The following is a 23,282-nucleotide window of genomic DNA, read 5'->3' on the forward strand; positions in this document are numbered from 1 at the left end:
GCTACATGTATGTCTAAATTATATGTAATTAAAATATGTGGGGAAATAAATTGCAGGCTTGTACTGAAGAGGAGAATCTTCCAGGCAGAACAGATATTCTTATTGAAAGACCACAGGGCCATCCGCTGCCCTCAAGCGCAGGCAAAGCCATGGTTGATCTCACCATTTTTGCTTGTTGGCCTCCTAGTTCCCCTGCTCCCAGGCTCAGTGCAACAAGGGGGTATTGGTACCATGTGTTTACTTCCTGGGGTGGAGGGTAATTAAAATGAAAAGGAATAATTTAACATTTATATCATCAAAACCATTTTAAAAAAGCCAGAAAAAATAAACTAATTTGGGCCTTTACTAAGAAATGAATCTTTTCCTTGATTTCTAAGTTTTGGCTAAAAAGAAGGGCATGAAGAAATTATGGAGTCTCAAAGGATATTTAGAGAGAGTTTTACCAAACGACTCTTGAAGGTTTGAAGCAATTTATCCTAATAACCATTTCACTTAGGTACTTGTGAGTCATTCCTGTATTTATTCATACATTAATGAATGCCTCTTCTACCGAGACGTTATGTTTTGCAAAACTGTAGAAAAACTGATAGAGTTTTCTACAGAACCTTTAAGTATTATTTCATAGTTACTAACTGTACTGGCAGTTCGCAGCATCTTCCCAAGCCAATTTCATAGTCAAATAATCACACCCTGAATTCTGGCCATGCCTAACTTTTGGTCTTCTACCTCAACTATGGCACTAACATAATACTATTTTCCAAATTAACTTAATAACCTATCAAACTGTTGCTGGATCATTGTACATTAGTATAAATAATGCTCGAGCATTGCGTCAGTCACCGATTAGGTCACACTGCATAATCCTAGCTTGAGCTCAGTAGTTACTGAACAGCTTTGCAGGAAGCCCTCTCCTCCACTCAATCAAAATTCTTAAAAAGTCTATTTTTCTGTAGGTTATGTTTAAACTATTCCTCCCCAAAGTCATATTTAAGCTTTTACACTGTCTACTTGACCTGACAAGTCTTCTCGTTGCCCCAGTGTTCCCTGCCAAGGCCGTGCTGAGGGGAACTGAGATCATCGCTGTGAACATGCCTTGCTCTCTCTTGTCCCTATTAGCAGTCAGGCAGGCACATAGGCTTTAAAGCTCTTATATGTCACTCTCTTCCAAAGGCTTCACCAACTTCATGCGAAGTCCTGCTTGTGACGTTTTTAACCCATTGCACCATGAAGTGTATCAGGACATGGATCAGCCCCTGTGCAACTACTACATCGCGTCCTCGCATAACACGTACCTGACCGGGGACCAGCTCCTGTCGCAGTCCAAGGTGGACATGTACGCGCGGGTGCTGCAGGAGGGCTGTCGCTGCGTGGAAGGTGCGTCCTCTGTCTGAGCTCCAGTTCGTGTTGGCAAACATGCCAGTCACTGTGTGCCATGTACAAGCGCCTTTATATATGTATGTAATCGTCACCGAAACTTACGATGCAAGTGCTGTTATTATTTTCCTTTCATAGGTGGGAAAAGCAAGACTTTAAGTGATTCAGCCACTTGTCCCTGTTCACATGAATCGTGGCAGCGCCTGAGGATTTGAACTTAGGAAGCTGATGTTATAACTACTGTAGAATTAATAAAACGGAAATAAATCTAGTGGAAACGTAATGAATTTAAGTAAACAATAATGCAAAGCCCTGTGGCGTCTTTGCTAACTTACAAGCACTCACAAATTATTTATCATCTTTAATCCTTTATTCTGATAACTATGCCAGAACACCGATTTCTCTGTTTTGACATCCTTGTCACGATTATAACACGTATCATCACAAATAATAAAATAATATTTGTCTGAAGTTTCCAGAAATACGAGTAAGGGTCAGAAACTGCGGCTGTTGACGTGAGTTCTGTTTTTGGCAGTGGACTGCTGGGACGGCCCAGACGGGGAGCCTGTCGTCCACCACGGCTACACTCTCACTTCCAAAATCGCCTTCCGCGACGTCGTGGAGGCCATCGACAAGCACGCCTTCGTCAGCAACCCGTGAGTGCCGCGCCTGGGCCCAGCGGCCACGGGCCTTCTCGGAGGCCTCGGCTCCTTTCTGCCGCCCGGTCCTCGCCCTCCTCCCCAGCAAGCGCCGGGAACAAATAATGTGGACGCGATGTGCGTCTGCCTCGCGCCCCGCTTCCTCCTCGCGCCGTCTGCCTGCAGGCGGTGCCGCCTCAGAGCACGGCCTTGCGAAGAGTGACCTCGGGGTGCCTAGGCCCAGGGGGTGCAGAATCCCTAACGCCTGGAAGCACAGGTCACTGCAGAGGAGCTTACCGACGTGATGTTACAGTTCAGTAAAGTCACAGCTAGGTTCCCAGACTTGCCGGATGCCCAGACAGGCTGCAGTGTCTAGGGTACTTGTACTAGCTGACTCCTGGTATTTGGTACTGTGGAATGTTTCCTCCCCAGTACTTGCTCTCTGGTTCTGTTATAACATGCTCTCCTCCATTGCTGTCATTGCTTCCCACTCTTTTTTTATTTTTTTTGGCCTATGGTCTTCTGTTTTATTTCCTCACTCCTTTAATAGTCATTATTTCCCAAGTTGTTGTCCTTGGCCTAGTTTTTTAGTGACTTGTCTAATTATATGTCCAGAACTTTCCCCTAAGTTTCAGAGCTATAAAGAAAAATTCTTAGTAAAAATTCATCTGTGTGTCCATCCCATAGGTACCTCAGAATCAATAAATGTCATTATTTATTTAAGTACTTATCGATGCCTACTCTAAGCAGGGCATCCTGGAGTAGGTGCAGGGAGCCACGACAATGAACGGAAGATCAGACTTCCAACATCAGGGAGCTTATATCCCAAACTGAATTTACCATCTCATCCTGCCATGCCTCCTCTGGCTCTGTATTTTTTTAAATCCTCACCTGAGGATATGTTTTCATTGATTCTTAGAGAGAGAGAGAGAGAGAGAGATTTGAGGTGTTCCCCATTATTCCGCCTGCCTAATTCTTGCCCCACAAGCCTGCTTAAGCATTGTCTCGCTGGCAAACTGACTGCTTACTGATGCCTCCAGCTGATTTGAATGCTCCCCTTTCAATGCTCTTAGCCCCTCAGCATGTTTCTATCACGTCATACAGCACCCTCTTATAATTGTCGGTTACTTGCCTTCTTTTTTAAGTCTTTAAGATCATGAACTCGTTGAAAATACGAGTCTATGTCCTATTCATTCTTTATTGCCCAGAAGGCACCTGCAGTATGCCAGACGCTCAGGAAATGATGTTGGAATTTAAAGAAACAAATTCAAATTACAATTGCATAAAATTAATCTTTTAAAAGTTAGTAGCCTTTAAAATTTTTAATATTTGCTCTTGTCATTAATTAACCATGAGGTTAAAATGCTGTTCTAATAAGAGGCCCTTGCTGCATAGCAGGTTTAGTTTACAGTGTCTTCTACATGGAAGAACCTCAAGTACTGATTTCCAGTGGATCATTACTGCTAGTCTTAGCCGAGTTTAAGAAGGGATTTTACCGCTTTGTCCCCAATATGTGAAGTAGCATATCGAGAAGACCTGCTCCCCATGTACCTCAACGGAGGCTCTGGTGACCTGACAGTGCTTACTTCAAGTTTGGGAACCCTTAGGAGAAGAGCACTTGAAATTAAAACAGTTAATAAGCTTGTTTAGCACATTTTAAGTTCATTCTTTTCCTTTTCTTTCTTAAACTTTAGTTGCATGTTTAAACCAGGGTTTCTCAACCTTTGCTCTGTTGACATTTTGGGCCAGATAACTGTTGTTGTGGGGAACTGTCTGGTGCGTGTAGGGTGGTTAGCATCCGTGACTTTACCCAGTCAGTGCCAGTAGCAGCCCTCATATTGTGACCACCAAAAATGTCTTCAGACATGGGGGGCAGCACAGTTGCCCTCCTCCCCTGTTGAGAAACCCTGCTTTACATTGAGCATCTTTAGACACTAATAGGCTTTTTATAAACAGGTTGGTAATTGAAAAATTCCCTGTTAGAGTTCCGTGATGTGATTGCATAGACAACTAAGGGCTGCTGGCTTGTTGTTGTTTATCTCTTTCTACTGCTCTGTGTAAACCCCATGTGAGGACACAGGAGCAAGCAGATTAGTCAGGTAACCAAACCAGCTTCAGTCACAGAGGTTCATCTCTTAAATTACCTCTGGTATCAGGTTTTACTAATAAGGATAGGATATAATTTCAGGAGGTCGCAACCTGTATGGTGGAGTTGATGCTTATTACAAGCCCAGAAGTTAAAAAAAAAGTTCTCTCCTTAGATGTTTTAGACAATTTAAATATTGATTTGTAACTCTGGAAAAAATATGTTGCCTGGTACTTTGGGAGATATTGATGGAAAACTGGAAAAAAAAAATCACAATAAACCTGAATTTGAAGTAATTTCTCACTCTGAGGAAAAAACAAAGTAAGAAGAGGAGGAATGTCATGTCATCAGTCGTGCTCCCCTTCTGGCTTGGCCGCCACCTTCAGGCTGCCTTTGCTCTCACTCTGCTCAGGGGTCAGATTCTCAGGACAGAAACCTGGGTTCTGCTGGAGAGTGAAAGTTTGATTTTCTTTCTCTGAAAGTAAACACTAGTATATAATTCTCTACAAATGATTTTTAAGTGTCTGGTGTAGGGTCCTATCAAACACAAAATTCCATTATTTTATTCTCAAGAGTGATAGTCAAGCTGGGGGCTTATTGTATATTTTATTTATACATTTTATTTATAATATATGGTATTAAATGCAGTTGTCTCCACTTAATGATATTTGGGGCTCTCTTAGATGTTTCTAGACCTTTGAATAAATAAAACAAAATTGCATTATTTGAGTTTTATTTCTTTAGGCTTCTTATTTCCCTTAAAATTTCCTCTCTTGTTCATTTGAGATATATACACCATTTTTTTCCATGATACAAAATATCAAACTAAGTAATCCCACATGGATTAGTATTTTGTTCGGCCATTTTGCCTGGCAAATACATGTACTCAGAGGAGTTTTTTTTGTTTTTGTTTTTTCTGTAACACGCCTCTCATTTTCCTCGTTTCGAACCATTTCAGTCATCCACTCTCACGGGTTACTAGGCTCGCAGGAGCATAGTGAATACGGAATGATTTTTGAAACTCCCTGAGGTGCCCGGGCTGCTGTTCCTTTAGAATGTGCTGCTGTTCCCGCAGGTTCCCGGTCATCCTGTCCATCGAGAATCACTGCAGTGTCCAGCAGCAAAGGAAGATTGCTCAGTACCTGAAGGGAATATTCCAGGACAAACTGGACCTGTCGTCTATAGACACGGGAGAGACCAAGCAGCTTCCAAGCCCTCAAAGTTTGAAAGGCAAGATACTAGTGAAGGTAACTAGCCGAAGGAACACAGGAAGGCGAATGGCCAGCTCAGCCCGCCCTTAAGGACTCCAGACTGGTTTCTCAGGGAAATAATAACTGTATATTCTGGGATTTATTTTTATGAAGTGAGAACGTCAATACTGTAAACCAAAGGCTTAATATTTTAGTCTTGTATTAGTTCACACTGGGGAGCTGTGTAGGGTGCAGGGGCGGAGAAGGCTCCTTTATCTGAAAGAGTTTCTTTTAGGTTCTTCTCTCATATTTCAAGCTCTAATAACTGTCAAAAAAAAGGTCTTCACGGTTGATTGGCCCTGGTTATGTGAGTGAGAAGCTCCCCTCAAAGAGGAGCCCAGCGCGGACACAGCTCCCCCAGGGCTCGCGTGCGTGCGAAGGAGCAGTCGGTGACTAGCCTCGCATTTCCTAAGCAGATTTTTGTGAGAAGGGAAACTTACTACCTGCAATGAGTATTATTGCAAAGAATAGCCAGAAAGACAGTTCCTTGAGACTACAGATTGCTTTGTGATTTTACTTAATTCCAGTTAATTATGTGATTGGATTAAAACTGTCTTGCATAGTTGTATTGTTTTGAGACTAAAAACCTAAGGAAGAGCAGTAGGGTATTAATATTCAAACTGGATTATATTTTACTTAAAAGGAGTGTGTACAAAAAACCCAAATATCACATAGGATGTGCAGAAAGTCAAAGAAACTGTGATGTCATAGCAAGACCTTAAGGGCGAGCAGCAGATGGGAATGCTCTTAGGGGTGGGGTGATGCTTGTTGTGATGAGCCATATGTTCTCCAAAATGAGCCTGATTTTTACTTGTAAATATAACATCCCTAATTAATTATATTTAGTTGAAAGTAATTAAACTAATTTTTCTTGAAAGTCTCTTCTCCCTTGTTTTGCCTGTAACTCAAACTATCTGCTTTCTAGTCAGTCTGAAGTAATGACTGGCCAAGGGATTACATATTTTTATTTTTCACTTTTAAAAAGTTATTTTTAGTTGTAGTAAAATGCAAATATTAAAATTTACCATCTTAACCATTTTTAAGTGCACGTTTGAGTAGTGTTAAGTACATTCACATTGCCTTGTAACTAATCCCCAGGAGAACTCTTTTCCTCTTGTAAAACTGGAACTCCATACCCATTAAACACCTCCCCACCCTTCCCTCGCCACAGCCCTGGTAACCACTATTCTACTTTCTGTCCTTATGAATTTGACTGCTTGGGGTACCTCATATAAGTGGAATCATACCATGTGTGTTTTTCGTGATGGTTATGCCACTGAGCCTAATGTCCTCAGGCTCATCCATGCTGTAGCATGTGTCATAATTTTTCTCCCCTTTTTTGGCTGAGTAATAAGCCATCATATGCACGTATCACATTTTGTATGTCTACTCATCTGTTGGTGGACACTTGGATCGCTCCCATCTTTTGGCTATTGTGAATTTATTTTCATTTTTAAGTCGAGTGCTTTGTTTCATTTCAGGGTAAGAAGTTGCCTTATCACCTTGGAGACGACGCCGAGGAAGGGGACGTTTCCGATGAAGACAGCGCAGATGAAATTGAAGACGAGTGCAAGTTCAGGCTCCATTATGTAAGTTATGGACTTGGCCATAATTTTCACCTCCTTTCTGCTGCAGTAAAAGTCGCAGCTGTGTTGGAATCCTCGCAAAGAGAAGGATATTTGTTGGGTGAAATAGGATACCTGTTGGAAGTTACTTTGTGTGCTTGCACAGACCTCTCAAGTGTTTATTGAGTGAATGTGTCCAGGATTCTTATGTCTTCGAGTTGGATGGAATGCTAATGGTTAACCCATCTGACCCTATCTCCAGGGACAAATCCTGTTATTACAACTTGGGCAAAACTCAAATTGCGGTTAGAAATGTCACTGTCTTTGTTGAAATAGACTGACTGTAGTATCGTCTCTCTGCCTCCTGCTCGCTGCCACGCTGCCTGTCAAGGCTGGCACACAGGCCTGCTGCTAAGAAAGTGGACGTGGGCCGGAGGATTTCCAGGCTCTTCCAGACATGGGACTCTTGGCTTGCTCTTTAATTTGCCGCATCTTAAATAAAATGGCATAGAATAGCTTGTTACCTGCATGGTGCTTCAGACTCCTGTCCTACATCAAGGAGATGCCTTTCTAGAAAAGCACCATTGAGCCAGGCCATCTGAGGGAAATGCAAGCCTGGGGGAATGCAAGGTGTAAAGAGACACCCCCTCCTTCCTGGGGACTAGGATTTCTTGACCTCACCCCTGCCATCCCCATTTTCTACTACTCATGTGATTGTCAGGATCACACGACACCCTGAGAGTAGCATTTGCTCATGTTAGTTTGAGTTTACAATTTCATTTATGTAGAAAAGTGGTAGTCCTCTAGATAGCAGGGCTATTATTCTCTCCTCCATAAAACAGGGAAATTTTGTATAAATTCTTCTAATTTGCATCATTGCCCTGAATTCACTTATTATATTGTTAAATGTCCTCTCTCTTCTAGACACTAATAACTATGCTACCTTCCTATAGGTACCAAAGGGAGCCGGCATCATTTTGAAAGGTGGCAAGAGCTTAAGGACAGCTGAAGTCTGAGTAGACACTTCTTTCTTGGCTTTAATACACTTTAAAAGATTCAGCTTGAGATGAAAAGGAAAAATCACCATCTGTATTAATCTCTTGCCTTTTGATAGTTTATCTTGGCTCAGTTTACTACCATTTACTAATGGGGCTATGGTTATAGAAAATTAATCTAAATAGATTTACATAAGTGAAAATATACTTAATATCTTAAATAGTTTCTTTTTTGCTCTTTCAGATATTTACTATATTGTGATTAATTACTTGTGATTATGGATAATATAGCTCAGATGTTTTAGCTTTGTTTTATAAACCAGATTTTTGTCTCTGATTTTCGTTACCTTTGCATCTTGTTTCCAAGATCTCTTGGTTGCTAATCGCAGAGTAGTCTATCATTTGAAAACAGGAAACAGAGAGGTTCAACTAAGTTACAAGTTTAGGGACGCTGTTTTTAGTGAAGGTGATGGTGAAAATTTAACTACTATCACAATGTAGTCATTTTTTGCTCAGAGTAAAACCCAAGTTGTCTGGTTTCTAAATCCACCCACTTATGTAACTTTTTCTTTAATGTCAGTGAGCCGTCTAACTTTCTAATATCTGTAAATATAAAAGTATGTTGGCTGTAGTTTTATAGAAAAAGATCAGTAACTTCACGTGTAAGAATATCCAGCTGAGTTCCTCTTATCTTCAAAGTTTCTTAGTTGGTTTCTAAGAACCAATACAGGTAGATAATTTTAGAAATGATTCCATAAAGATCGTCATGACCTTTCATTTAGATTCTTTGATTTGGGCCTAAGGGAAGGCTGGAAATCACCATAATTGTGAAATTGTACAAGGTGTGTCTTTGTTAGACTTTCAGAGAGAAAATACATAAAGAAACCAACATTCTAGTGGAAAGCTATAGTTTTTACTCCACTTTCCCAAATCTTTTTTTCTCTGTTTTTGAATCCTTCTAAGAAGGGAATGTTGTCTTTAGAAAGCCAAAGCATTATCCTGTAATCAGTCAGTTTATAGTCCTATTGTCAGCAGAGGGCTCAAATGTGTGATTGGAATGTCAAATGTAAACTGCCTGCTCTTAAGCCAAATGCCTGATCATATTTCTGCGAGAGAAGACGGACTGTGCATAACTTATGTGAGCCTTAGAAAAAGTTCTTAACCTCAGTTTTAACTCAACAGAGTGCAGTTAGATTTAGAAGTTATATCTGAATGATGGCAGTAAACATTTTAGCTTACACTCATGAACGCTGGAATAGCGACTCTCATGAGGCTTACACAAGAGTCATTCGCGCGTTCAACATCACGACGTAGGGGTTGGCGCATATGTTAGTAAACAAAGCAGACAGAAGTCTTTCCTTCATGGAGTTTGTACATTATTGAGGGAAGGGGCGGGTAGGCAAGAAGTAAAACAAGTAAATGACACCGGTAGTGTACTAGGTAGTGGTAAGTGCTAAAGGGGAAAAAATGAGAGAGAAAGTGGAGAAAGTATGTGTATGTGAAGGGTCTACTGAAGTTTTAAATGGATGGGCAGGAAAGGTCTCACAGAGCAGATTCCTGAGCAAAGACCTGGAGGAGGGGAGGGGTTAGCCATGCTGCCATCTGGGGAAGAGCGTTCCAGGCAGAGGGAACAGCGAGTGCAAAGGTCAGAGGCAGGATGTGTGGCTCGCTCAGCATTACCCTCGCATTAGAAGCACAGGTCTCCCCACTCCTGCTAGTCTACTGCTATTTCTCGTCACACAGAAAGTTTATTTCTCGTGTAATAAGTGCTTTCTATTGTTGAATCAATTGAATCTTTTAAGCTTCTGCCTCATGCTGTTTTGTGGCTTCAGCCGTAGAGAAAATCTGGCTCCTGATGCATAAGCCACAAGGTAAAGCCAGTGTGTTCAATGACCCAAGAATCCTACAGCTCAAAGGCACAGGGAGCAGTTTCCTTTCAGCCACAGCACAGTGATCAGATTTGATTCAGTGAGGCCAGCTCACCATTATTCCTCTTTATGGGGTCCCCTAATGTCAACGTGCCTTATAGACTTTCCACCCCCATATTTCAACTTCACTGATTTTTTTTTTTCTCTTCTAAAATTCTATGTGAAGCCCATCCCATAAACACCAAGCCTTCTAACAAGTTTTAAACATTTTATTTTAATATGTTTTTATTAATTTCAGAGAGAGGAAGGGAGAGGGAGGGAGAGAGAGAAACATCAGTGATGAGAGTCATCCATCAGCTGCCTCCTGCACGCCCCCTGTTGGGGATGGAGCCTGAAGCCTGGGCATGTGCCCTGACTGGGAATCGAACTGTGACCTCCTGGTTCATAGGTTGATGCTCAACCACTGAGCCATGCCAGCCGGGCCTAACAAGCTTTAAGTGAGCCCTAGTACAGTAACACGTAACAACTTTTTGTATGATACTAATGCCCAGTCTGTGTGTATATCTCACACTAAGCATAGTCATTGTTTTCCCTGGAGCGGGTTAGAGAGAGACTGCCGCAGTTGTTAAACACAGGCTCTGGAGCCGGACGAGCTGGTTTTAAAGCTGGCTCTGCCACTCGCTAACTGTATGACATTGAGGAGCTGACCAACTTCTCCGTACCTGAGTTTCTTTATCTTCTTTCTAAATGGACATCATAATAACATTTCAAAATGTTATTGCGGCTCTCTGTCTGCCTGACTGTTTTATAAGTTGCATTCACACTCCTGGTAAGCGGCCGTCCCAATTGGCTTTGAACTGTGGTATAAGTGTCCTCTCCTGGCCGAAATTGCCATCTGAGCTGAAGAAGGAGCAGATCTACAATCCTAGGGGTCACCCCTGGCATTGCACATGTACACCATGTGGCAAGCAAACAAACCTTGGGAATCCTGCTGTCCAAAATTTTCTGCTGATCTTCCTGAGGATGTGTACTCTATTTGAAAGCATCTTGAGACAAACAAATAATAAGGATTCTATATTCTGTCTGATTCTTACCGAGGGCCAATCAAATCAATGGGCTCTATTATTATCAGAATAAGTGATTTCTCCCAGTTGGAAATACAAGTCACCCTCATCCTCTGCCTGGTTGCAAAATTTGACTCTCTATGTACTAAGAGAATGAAATAATTATTTAACTTTAAAATAAGGGCTAAGTTCATACCCTGTAAAGAACTCAGAAGAATGCCTGAAGAATGATGTGTGCTCAGTCAATGCTAGATATCACCAGTAACAAGAATGGCAGTAGCAGCATGACTGTCGCTAGAGGAAGTCCTCAGCTGGTCCTTGAGCAGAAGGTGTTTGAAAGGCACTGCAGGAGTAGGCAGGAGACGGGGAGGACTGGAGTACATGGCTGAGTAGCAGCTGCTCTGCAGCCCAAGACCTTCAGGTGATGGGTTTGGAAAGCTGTAGTGTACTCACAGAGCACAGCTAAGATATTATTCTTCCTGCCCCCAGACTCTAGCCCAGAGAGCAGAAAGACATTTGGGGTTGGTGAGATATTCCAGTGTTTTTTTTTTGTTTGGTTGGTTTAAAGCAAAGATCCTCAACTTTGGCTGCACATTGGAATCACAGGGGAGCTTTCAAAAATCCCAGTGCAAGGTCCCTGCCCAGAAATTCTGTGCCAGTATTCTGGGTGTGGCCTGGGGCTTAGGAACACTTTTCTGGTGATTCCAATGTTCCGTGCAGGTAAAGCACCACTGTTAGGGGTCTCCCATTAAGGGCCAGCCCTTCTATATCCCAGTCTCTCCCTTTTCCTGCTGCTCCCCAGCCTGGATGGTGGCCAAGGTTCTAGGCAAGCCCTTCACTTTTTCAATGATCCTTTTATTTCATGTGGGAGACAAAACAAGAATGTGTTTGTGTGTTTGACTTATTTATTTGTAGTAGATATTCCTAGATCATATGTACTTCTCAGAAAAGGAGTTGGGAACGGTGATTACTCGTCTTGGGGACACTGCTCCGACCATACTAAATGAAGGGCTACCCCCCACCCCCACCGCTGCAGCATCCTCCCTCTCCCACTGGTTCAGGGAACAGAAGAGCAAGATGCATGTGGTGTTCACTGTGGTCCCTGGGCAGCCGCAGGGTGCAAGGCCATGTGTCTCTCAGCTTCCTCGAAGCGGTGCTATTGCAATTCTGCATCAGTTACTCGCTAGTTCTGTAACCTTGATAATATTTTAATGAAACCTCAGCCACACTTTTATTTGTCTCCATGGCTGCTAATTTTCTTGTGCTGTAAATCACAGAGGAAAAAAAGGTCAACAGGCAGAAATATCATTCCTTCAGCATCAACTCCCAGTGTTTAGAGGCTGCGAATTACGGCCTTTGCATTAAGCAGTCACTGTCTCACCAGCACCAGGTGGCCGGCTCTGCGTTCTCCACCTTGCTGTGCTGACACCGAAAGCGCCTGGGGTAACGGCCACAGTTCATCTCCCTGTCTCCAGCTGCATGTGCCCTGATCCAGGGAGGCAGACGGATGTGTTCGGGGCATCCTGTGTGACCTGGGCACACCAGGTGCTCTTTCGCGCTTTCTCTTTGTTTTCCTAACAAGCCTGCTCCCTGCCAGGCTCTGGGGCATTTGACCAAATGGATTGGGAGTTTGCTCCCTGGACTTCTTTTCTTGGATTTCCTTCCGACCTTAAGTGAAACCTAGTATTTTCCACAGAGGGACAGTGCCCATTATATCTCACAGGTGTCGTATAGGAATAATGCTTGTTTAAAATGTGAGCCTATTCATGATTAACTTGACTCGAGAATGTGTCTTTATCTGGAACAGAATAAAAGGGATGGCTGCAGCACTGTATGGTGAAATAGACACAATGTGGTGTTGGAAGTCTTGGGTTCAAGTCCAATTCAGCCACTTCATAAGCATGTGTGTTTGGACAAGTCGCTGAATCTTTCTGCCTCTGTATCATTATGAGTAAAGTTGGTCTAACCCTAGTTGGCAGCTCAGATGAACTAGTGTTAGACGGGAGAGTGCTTTGGGAGCCTTAGCACAGTATAGTTGCCTTGTCTATGTTTCCCTGGGCTCATTTCTCCATGTTCTTCTGGATACTGGTTCTCCTTGATATTGTTTTCCTCACGGTTTTGCTCATGTGGGAATGCTCTCACCCTACTCTTTGCCAGATTATCAACTCTTATTCATTGTAGTAGGTTGATTTGTTGCCACAAAAGATTTGTCCAAGCCCTACCCGCTGGTGCCTGTATACGTGACCTTATTTGGAAAAAGGGTCTTTACACTTAATTAAGGATCTTGGACTGACTGGGTGGGTCTTAAAAATCCAATATCAAGTGTCCTCATAAGAAGAGGAGAAGACATAGACAGGAAGGGGGACACACAGGAGAAGACCATGTGAAGACAGGGGCAGAGACAGGAGTTATTTACCACAAGCCAAGAAATGCTTGGAGCCACCATAAACTGAAGGAAGCGAGGAAGGATCTCTCCCTAGAGCCTTTGGGAGGGAGTGTAGCCCTGCCAATATCTTGGTTTTATACTTTTGGCCTTTAGAACTGTAAGAGAATAAATTTCTATTGTTTTGAACAACCAGGTTTGTGGTAGTTTGTTACAACAGCCATCGGAAACTAATACACTCATCTTTTATGGCTTGGCTCTGGTGTCCTCTGCTCCTGGAAGTCTCTCCTACATTTTCAAGTCTCTGACACTTTCCTTCTCTGTGTACCCATGATATCCCTTACCCCTGTCACTCTACTTGCACCTGCTTCTAAATTATCCATCAATGAGGCTGTCTCTCTCCATGACACCGAGGATTGGTGGGGTTGTGCCTTATTAATGTTCCTCCCCCGGCATATAGCAGCTTGACAGGTTTTTGTTTTATGCAAAATGAATTTTGCTCTCACACTCTCTCTTACCTTTATTCGGTCCCCCCACCAGCACATCGGCCGAGGTTCTTAATGCTTGTAGGGGGACCAATGTGTTTGGCTTTTCATCTGCAGGTAACTTTCCTCTCTCTGCACACACTGCCCATGAATAATATTTCTAAAATACTATTCAGGCACTTATCTACCCAGAGACTCTCAGTGCCTCCACTACCTGGTCCCAAAGCGTGTTGCCAGCTTTATCTGTCGCTACCCTCCTTATGAATTTCTGCTTTAGGAAAACTAATCTATTCGTGTGTTTATAGAACAGCTTTACTAATGTAGAACCTTTGCTAGAATGTGGATGGCAGGAAAGCCCTTCTCTTCCTCACTGTTGAAATCTTAATTACCATGCAGAAATTTCCACGGCCTTCTTTTCCCCTCAGTGAAGAAAGTGGTATGTTTTAAATAGCATATTTTTGCTCAAAGTTTCCTATGTAGATATAGAAAACTTAATCTCCCCAAATTCTCCCTGGCCTTCCCTCTATTAAAAGCCTAAAGTAGGGCAGTGGGAAAGGTATAGGAGCCCCAAGTTGGAATTCTGCTTCAATTACTTGCTAGCTCTGTAACCTTGAGCACCTTATTTAATTTCTCTAAGCATCAGATTCTGCACCTCTGGAGTGGAAATGACAAGACTTTATAAGGTTCTTAAGGATTGAATGCAGTCATAATAATTGTTATTTAATGGGGTTGGTGTGTGGGGGTGGGGGGAGCACCAAAATGGTACAATGAGGTTAACTTACAGTTAATTGAGAGAAAATAAAATTATAGAAGCAATGTTGGCGTGGAGGAAGGGTGTGTTCTAACTGATTCTGTGTTTCTGAAGGGAAATCATTTCCATTGCTTAATTCTTTGCAGAATAACGGGACCACTGAGCACCAGGTGGAATCTTTCATAAGGAAAAAACTGGAGTCCCTGTTAAAAGAATCTCAAATTCGAGACAAAGAAGATCCTGATAGTTTCACAGTGAGGGCACTCCTGAAGGCCACGCATGAAGGCTTAAACGCACACCTGAAGCAGGTATACGATTCCCTCTTGTCCCTGTCCTTTGACAGGGAACAGAAAGCATAGCACCTGTTTGGTTCTGGTCACTTGTCATTTGTGGCATGCTTCTCCAGCTTCCTCCATTTCTATCTTCCTGTCGCCTGAGAAATGAAAATCTCCTATTGCAAATGTGAAAAAATAGTTAGAAGGTGGATGGGCGGGAGTGAGAATAACAGGAGGAAGCCGTGCCCTGGCCTGGTCTTCCTCATGCCCGCTGGGCGAGCCCGCTGCGCACCGCAGCCGCCCCCTCCGTGCCGGCCGGCCTCCGTGCCCTGTGGCCCGCACCTCCGGAGTGTGTCTCCCGCCTGCCACTTCTCTTCACGGCGGTGTCCCAGTCTAGGCCAGTGCCAGCTCTCACCTCGGCTTCCCTTGCCCTTCTTTACTCTAACCTGCACTCTGAAGTCAACGCGGTTCTTTAAAAATGCAAATCTGATCATGTTACCCTACTGTTCAAAATTCTTCGGTGGCTTCCCGCTGCGCGTGGCATAAACGATGAACTCTTTGACCAGGCTTTTCAAGGACCTGTATTGTTGCATCCTTGCCTGCCTCTCCAGTCTCAGGTCTCCTAATTTTCCCTGTCACGCACCCCCCACAATTGTCACACCAGCCATAACTGTTTATGCCACAGTCTTCCTCACATTCCGTTTCCTCTGCCTAGAACACTCCATTCCTACATTTGTTCTAACTAGGTTCTACTTAGCCTTTTAAATTCTAGCTTTAATGTGATGTCTTAAATGAGGCCTGCCTTGACTGCTGGATTAGGTTAGCTCTCCCCTTTATATTACTGTAGTGGCCTATTTTGTCTTCTCTTTTCTGAATTTTTAAAAAGTGCATTTGCAATTGCTTGTTCAATGTCTGCCCACCTAGGCCATAGATTCCATGAAGACAGGAACCATGCCATTCTTGATAACCATTATTGTGCCGGCTGGTCTAGTGCTTGGCACTTAGTAAGACTTTAATTAAATAGAGCATAGTAATTGGGGCGTAGTAGGTGCCTACTAGATGGACGACCATGTACCTCAACGTCTGTGGGACAGCCCTGTTTTTAGACCTGTTGTCCTAGTGTAATTATTAAAAGTACCCCATTTCACTCTCAAATGGGTCATGTTTTGGACAATAAATGACATGACCCCCACTACCAATAGATGGGCTAATAGTAGAAAGGAACTCAGAAGTTAATTGGTTCATTCCTTCACCATTTTATAGATAAGAAAACGGGTCAGGAGGAGGGGCTTGCCAGAGACATGTAGCTACTTGGTGACAAAACTGGGTGTCCAAACTTGGAGAGCAGTGTTGCTTCTATGACCACATCTGGCTACCTTTTTAATTTCAGGGTTTTTGAATAGTTAATGGACATATTTCATCTTCAAAGGCAGTCGATGTATATAAACAGTCAACTAAAATTACCCTGTAACCCCCACCCCTCTAGCATTTTCCGAACTGCTTCTTTCTCCAACTAATTCTCAGTCTTCCCCACTTGCCGCCCAAAGTGGCATCTCTGATTAGTCTCTATGGATATTTGTGGATGCCCTCTGTGGCCTTTTGATTTTAAGTAGTTTCACTTACCCACATTTATTCCATTTATGTGTTCTTTCTGTTTCTTCTCGGTTTAGCAGGCAGTCCGGGGAGAGCATGGCCTGCTGTGCTGGTCTCTGCTTAAACCACATCATTAGCAGGGAACCACCGAATACACATTTTTAGGGTAGATAACTGAATGAAAGTCTAAACCCTTTTAGCAGAGTGGCCTTTCTGTACCCTAATGAGAGAGGATTGAGCAAGGAGATTTCTAGCCTAGAAAGTTAACCCACATGAGGAAAATTCAGAGGCTCCCTACATCTTTCCAGCACTCACCACAGAGGGAATTATTTCAATGAACAGATAAGCTTTGCTTTGGTTTACTGAAACAAAAACAATCTTATTACCTCATATATATGCTTGGATTGTATTTCTATATATGTTTTAAAATTCCAAATAATAGTATTTGATCAATGTGATTTTTTTTTTTAATTCAGTAGAATTGACTCTTAATGATTTTTTGCCATTTTTCAAAATTAAATCTACTTTTAACTGAAGATGATTTTATTCCAACTCATAGCATTGAAAAGACTACACCCTGCTCTATGGAGAGCCTTGTGAGCAGGTACCGGACAGGCCACTGAGAGGCCCGTGACCCCAGCTTTGGGCAGCTGTTGGCAATTCCTGTTTCCTGGCTGGTGCCCGGGCCTCTCCATGCCAGTGTCCCCCTCTCGGGCAGACTCAGCCATCTTTGGGGCAGTGCAGGGTAGAGCAGGAGGGACTGAGCAGGACCTCTTGCTTCCCATCTAGAGGCAGACACACAGAGAGGGTTTGCCTGCCATTTCATCAGAACTAAGGAAAAAAATAAAAGTAAAGATGAAAAGTAGTTATATTATGCTTATTTTCTCAGCATCCAGATGTGAAGGAAAGTGGAAAGAAATCTCATGGTCGATCCCTCGTGACCAACTTTGGAAAACACAAGGTACGAATTAAGATTGATAAATGTGTGTCCTTCAGTTAAGTTAAATTAAGTCTGGAAGGTAATGGGAGAATATCATCATGACCTTGGGATAACTGAAGACTGCTTAAATAGGACCCCAGAGGAGGAAAAGGTTGATAATTAAACTACTTTGAAATTTAGGAATTGCTATTCATCAAAAGTAACAAAAAACAAGTAGCAGACTGGGGAAAAAATTTTCAATACATACATCCAGCAAAGGTCTTGTATCCTGACAATATAAAGAATTCCTACACATCAATTAAAAAGACAGGTACCCTAAATTTTTAAAAAATTGGGCAAAAGGACTTAAATGACACTTCACAAAACACAGCAAGGTGGCTAATCTGGAAAGGTGCTCACCCTTATCAGTCCTCTGGGAAATGCAAATTCAAATGACACTGAGATTGCTTTCACACCCACCACAATAGCAAACATGAAAAGACTCACAACACCCATCGAGAGCGAGAGCGAGGATGCTGAGTAAGTTAAAGCCCTTTACACTGCTTGCTAATGGGAATGCGCGTTTGTAATAGTACAAATAGGAAATAGTTTAAATGTCCATCAATAATAGAATGAATAAAAATTACAGTATCTTCACAAAAGGGAATATTTGTCAGCAATGAGACGACAACATTGCAACTATGTACAATAATATGCTCTTTATAAACATGGCACTGAGCAAAAGAAGCTAGGCCCAAGAGAGTACACACAGTTTGATTCCATTTATTTGAAGTTTAAAAACAGGCAACATAAAGTCTATAGGGTAAAATTCAGCGTAGTAGTTACCTTTGGGGAAAAGGTGATGACTGAGTGGAAGAATCAAAAGGCTTTGGGGGGTAGATAATGTTCCACTTCCTCATCTGGTGGGTTCATTTTGTGTAAAGTCATTATAATCATCCTACTCTCCTAAATGTGTGTTACTCCTCAATAAAGAGGAACCAATTATCGGATGGTGAACTTTGTGCATGAGGTTTCTGTAAGGCCATTTCTTGTGTTTTAAGGAATATTGTATCTGGAATTTCCTGCCCCATCAATAGGATAATTTATTAAAAGGCTCAAAAAATAGTCTTTATAACAAAAAACTGAAAACCACTAAAATGCTCACCCACAAAGACTGCTTAAGTGAACCATGATTCATTCACGTAATGGATAATTCTGCAGCCACTAAAAGATGATCACTCTAAAGAGCTCATCATGCAAAACATTAAGTAAAAAAGTCAGATGAAAAAATGGATTATATGGTACATTAGGCATGATAAAATGTGTCAAAACTGTATGTAAAGAAAATATATCATCATTTTTTTTCCAAATATCTGTCATTGGTGATTCATTTCTTATTTCTTTTTGCATTTTATGTTAAAAAATGAACTTTAAAAAGACAGAATTATTGTAACATCTCAAATTACTAATTATATGTAGAGAATTTTTTTTTCTTGATTACGACTACTGATTTAAATTTAAATTATTTTCCAAAGTTAACTTTTAGGCTGTACTTTAGCCACCATAGAACTAGAACTTATTATGCCTCACGTCATAAAAATGAATGCCCACAAAACTTATAGATTATATTAATAAGTATTAATAGTACTTTAAATTGAAAGTTAATATTATGTGGCTTATAGAATGACTCCCCATGCCATCTTATTTAATCACACCCACAGTAATAATCCTTTAAAACAGATGCTGTTGTCTTGCCCTTTAAGATACACAGTAGGAAGCTGGAGCGGTTAGCCAGCGTACCAGCCTGGCAGCCAAGCTGGCGCATGAGGTCATCAGAGGCTAGGGTTCCCACACCATGCGCACCGAGGCTTGTGAGTCATAAGTAACACCTGAGAAGGTTCTAGACTCAATTGGTGCCTCGCCGTCAGTGAAATGGAGTGTGCATGTGCTGGCTTTTTATTTGTTGAGTATGAGACAACCTGAAAGGTGACATGGTCTAATGGTAATGTGAGGATGGACTCCCTTTCGTGTTTTGTTTTTTTTAAATATGTCTTTATTGACTTCAGAGAGAAGAAGGGAGAGGGAGAGGGAGAGACAGAAACATCAATGATGAGAGTCATTGATCGGCTGCCTCCTGCACGCCCCTGACTGGGGATCGAGCCCACAACCTGGGCCTGTCCCCCGACCGGGAATCGAACCGTGACCTCCTGGATCCTAGGTCGATGCTCAACCACTGAGCCACGCCCAGCTGGGCTCCCTTTCCTTTTATAAGCTACATTCCCCGGATGTCCAGGGGACTCTGGCTGAAGGGATCACCCTTGTTTGTGGAAGCTGAAGTTTCCCCCCCATTATTTGTATTGTTAAGGTGTATGTTGCCAAATATTGGGGTTATCTTCAGTGTGGTGGGAGTGAAAACTCAGCATTCCAAAAGGTTTCATGTCTAACAGCTAATCTGTCCAGAAGACACCAGATTAGTCCTGCAGCCTTTCAGCCTGAATCCTGTAGGTAGCAATTTCATTCTGCTGCTAGAAATTAAAATGGGTCCAAACCTCAAGAGAGCAGTTTCATATAGACAGCTATTTGAGTGCATACTGATTAAAAGCAGGCATGGTAGTTAATCATTTAAATAAATTACTACTAGTTCATTTTTTTTTTTTTTAAATCAAATCTGCCTTTTATAAGTCAATAGGAATAGCGAGCTTCCTATAAAGAGGGCATGTTATTCCTTATTGTTATTTCAATAGATGCTACGACTTGGACCCTACTCCTCGTAGAGACTTCCAATCATGACTAATAAGGTGTTTCTAAGACCTACATTTTATGCAGCTGAAAAGTCAGTTTTAGAGCATGAAATCCTGTTTTGCCTTAATATTATAATTATGGCCATAGCCATGCTTGCTATTAATGGTGAGGCAAGCTGCAATATCAGGTCACTGATTTTCCCTCTGAGTTATCCATGTGTGTGTGCGTGTGTGTGTGTTTTAAGCACAGTCCATTCTCTGTATGTTGTAGATGTACCTCATGCAGTGAGTTTGTTGTTAAGTTTACTGTAATTTTTCCAGCAGAAAACCACCAAATCACAGCCTAAATCTTACAGCACCGACGACGAAGAGGACCCACAGCAGGCTCCTGGCAAGGAGATCGGCCAGTTGTGCAGGTCAGAGGGTGTTTCCATGTTCCTTGCCAGACTCTCTGGGCCTCTCCATCCCCGTCAGCTTGGCTGCCTTAGTTGTACATGTCCAGAGAATTCCATCTCAAGGGAAAGTGCTGAGTGTAGCGGGGCCTATGCAGATCCGCTGGATATGAGATGAAAATACAGGCAGGGGCCTTATCCTGTGCCTGGCACACAGTGAGCTCCTAGTAAATGTAGCTGTAGCAGTGATCAGGTAAAAGGCATCTTCAGAGGAGAGGGAGAGTGGACGCATGGACCAGTACAGAGGAGACCGCAGGAGAAAATAGATGAGAAGCACGTGTTAAGAGACAGGGATCTGAAACCAGCCAGACTTCAAACCCTCGTTCCTCCAAGCTTAACATGGGCCAAGTCAGGCTCCTCATTTGTATCTGTTTCTTAGGGTCACTGTAAGGATTAAATGAATTAAACTACTTAGCTTGATAAGCCCTCCCCCAGTTAATTAACAGCTCAAAAATATTAGCTGCTGTTTTCTTTATTATTGTCCGTAGAATTTGGGGTAAGTAAAATGACAATATATGTAGAACCCAAATTGTGACACATGATCTGATGTAGGATCTTCGGGCAGTTTATGTATACAGTCAGTCTCACAAAGAAATGTAAATTATATCATAGGTACATAGACAAACATATGCATGTGCAAAAGTGTGTGTGCATGTCTGCGCGGCCACACACACATTCACACTCTCCCCCCACCCATATTCCTGTGTCTTTATTGAAAGGCTGAAATTAAATAAAATTAGAAGCATAGAGGTCTTGTAGGAATGGATGGCATGTAGTGTTCAACTAAATTTTATATTTGAGCTTCACTTGAACAGAATGTCCATACATAAACTAGTAACTGATTAGTAAGGGCAGAGGGAATGTGCGCAGTCCCTACCCTTAGGGTACAGGAAATTTAATTTGTGGTTACAGTGGAGATGTAGGAGAAATGAGATCATCTTCCAGGAGATCTCCTGCTGCATATTTCAAATGTAGGTGAGGAAGGCTCACCTGAGTCACACAGTCAGGGAATGGGCAGGGTTTGAGGCAAGCCATGATCATCTTTTTTTTTAATTTGTTTTATTGGTTCATGCTTTCAGTTCTTATTCAGTCCATGGTGATCTTAATGTGTACAAACAAGACACTACTACAGGTATCACATGAGATCACATTCCTTGTCGCTCTTGAATTAGAGCTTTGTCCATAATAGGTATCGAAGCCTAAGCATCTATATGGGTTCCTTTTGGGGCTTCTATAAACTAATCCACTCCCAGGATAACCGCTAACTCCATGTAGACTTTCTCTGTACCACAGAGTGTCTTGGAGTTTTACTTGTAATTTCTGGGCATGACCTCACATTGACTTAGAATCATTAGCTTTCATAATACCAGATTTTCACCAATGATGTTAGAATTTCCTAATTATGGTAAAGGAACAACATGAACTGTCCCCATTTATTTGTATACCTAAGTTTATGATGTCTTTCTTGGCAAAATGTACTGTTGGTGCATTTTGGCCTTAATTCTTTTATTGAATGTAAGTACCATTAGAGTAATGATTTTTGTTTGGTTCATTTACTGCTTTGTCTCTAATAGGTGCTCAATAAATATGCATGGAGTCATTAAATTTATACCATTACCATCTAATTCTAGAACATTTTATCATATCAAAAGAAACTACCATTAGCAGCCATTCCCCATCTCTCTCTCCCCCAGTCTCTAGCACCAACTAATCTACTTTCTGTCTATAGATTTGCCTTTTCAGGACATTACATATTAATGGAATCGTATAATATTTGGTCTTTTGTGTGTGGCTCTTTTCATTTAATATGTTTTCAAGATTCATCCATGTACTTCATTGTTTGTTACTGTTGAACAATATTCTATTATATGAATACACTGCATTTTATTTACCCACCGTTAGTCGAAGGGCATTTAGGTGGTTTTCACTCTTTGGCTCTTATGAATAATGCTGTTATGAACATTCACGTGTAAGTTTTTATGTGGCCATATGTTGGGCATACACTTAGGTGGACTTGCTGAGTCGTGGTAACGCTGTTGAACTTACTGAAGAGCTGGAGCACTATCTTGGCACAACACTTGAACTGTTTCATATTCCCCAGCAGAGCTGCGGTTCCACTTTCTCATCCTTGCCAACACATGTTCTTGCGTGCCTTGTTGGTGATGGCCATCCTAGGTGTGAAGCCGTTTCTCGTTGTAGCTCTGATTTGCAGTTTCCTAATGACTAGTGATGTTGAGCATCTTTTCATGTTCTTGTGGGCCACGTGTTTCTTCGTTGGCGAGCATTAGAGTTTTTGTCAGATGTTACCCTGGAGGAGAAAGCGCGTATGTGAGGAGAGTGTGGAGCACTGTGCTGTGGGAAAGAGTGGTATAGAATTTGTGAAGTTGTGGAGGAGAGCCTAGGGGTGGTTATGGGAGAGAACAAAGTAATAGATGTTTGCTTTAAGAAAGATGAAGTATTTAGAAAAAGCATAAAGAAGAAAATAAAATCACTTGTCATTGCACTTCTAAAAGATAATCACTATGGAAGTTTTGGTGTATTTCCCTTTAGATTTCCTATAACTCTTGTGGCCCACAATGCAGTGTTTCCGTTCTTCAGTTCAGGTTCTCCTTCTGCCAAACCAGGGTAGATTCCTGGTGAACTCCGGTGTTAACCCCTGGCTGGGTAACCGTGGGATCCAGCCCTTCACAGTAGACCTCCCAAATACTTGAGAAGAGACTGGTTTGAATGAGCTCTGGATACAAGCACATAAGTAGGGTTTTGTAGTGGAAAGAGTGCTGAACTAGGAAACAAGTTTGGGTTCTAATCCTGAATCCATTAGGAGCAGGTAGGAAACTCAGAGT

At 42.1% G+C, this 23,282-nt stretch overlaps 1 protein-coding gene across 1 annotated transcript in view; it reads left to right on the top strand.

Annotated features, from left to right (window-relative positions):
- Positions 1-23,282, top strand: part of PLCH1 (phospholipase C eta 1) — a 131,094-nt gene that overhangs the window by 90,817 nt on the left and 16,995 nt on the right. Inside the window, exons 8-14 of the mRNA XM_087818366.1 lie at positions 1,171-1,374; positions 1,910-2,030; positions 5,174-5,345; positions 6,830-6,937; positions 14,606-14,767; positions 17,217-17,288; positions 20,312-20,403. Coding sequence (XP_087674492.1) covers positions 1,171-1,374; positions 1,910-2,030; positions 5,174-5,345; positions 6,830-6,937; positions 14,606-14,767; positions 17,217-17,288; positions 20,312-20,403 — 931 coding nt within the window. The remainder of the gene's footprint in view (positions 1-1,170; positions 1,375-1,909; positions 2,031-5,173; positions 5,346-6,829; positions 6,938-14,605; positions 14,768-17,216; positions 17,289-20,311; positions 20,404-23,282) is intronic.

Source organism: Miniopterus natalensis, chromosome 6 (assembly GCF_054644295.1).
Source record: "Miniopterus natalensis isolate mMinNat1 chromosome 6, mMinNat1.hap1, whole genome shotgun sequence".
Taxonomy (NCBI): Eukaryota; Metazoa; Chordata; class Mammalia; order Chiroptera; family Miniopteridae; genus Miniopterus; species Miniopterus natalensis.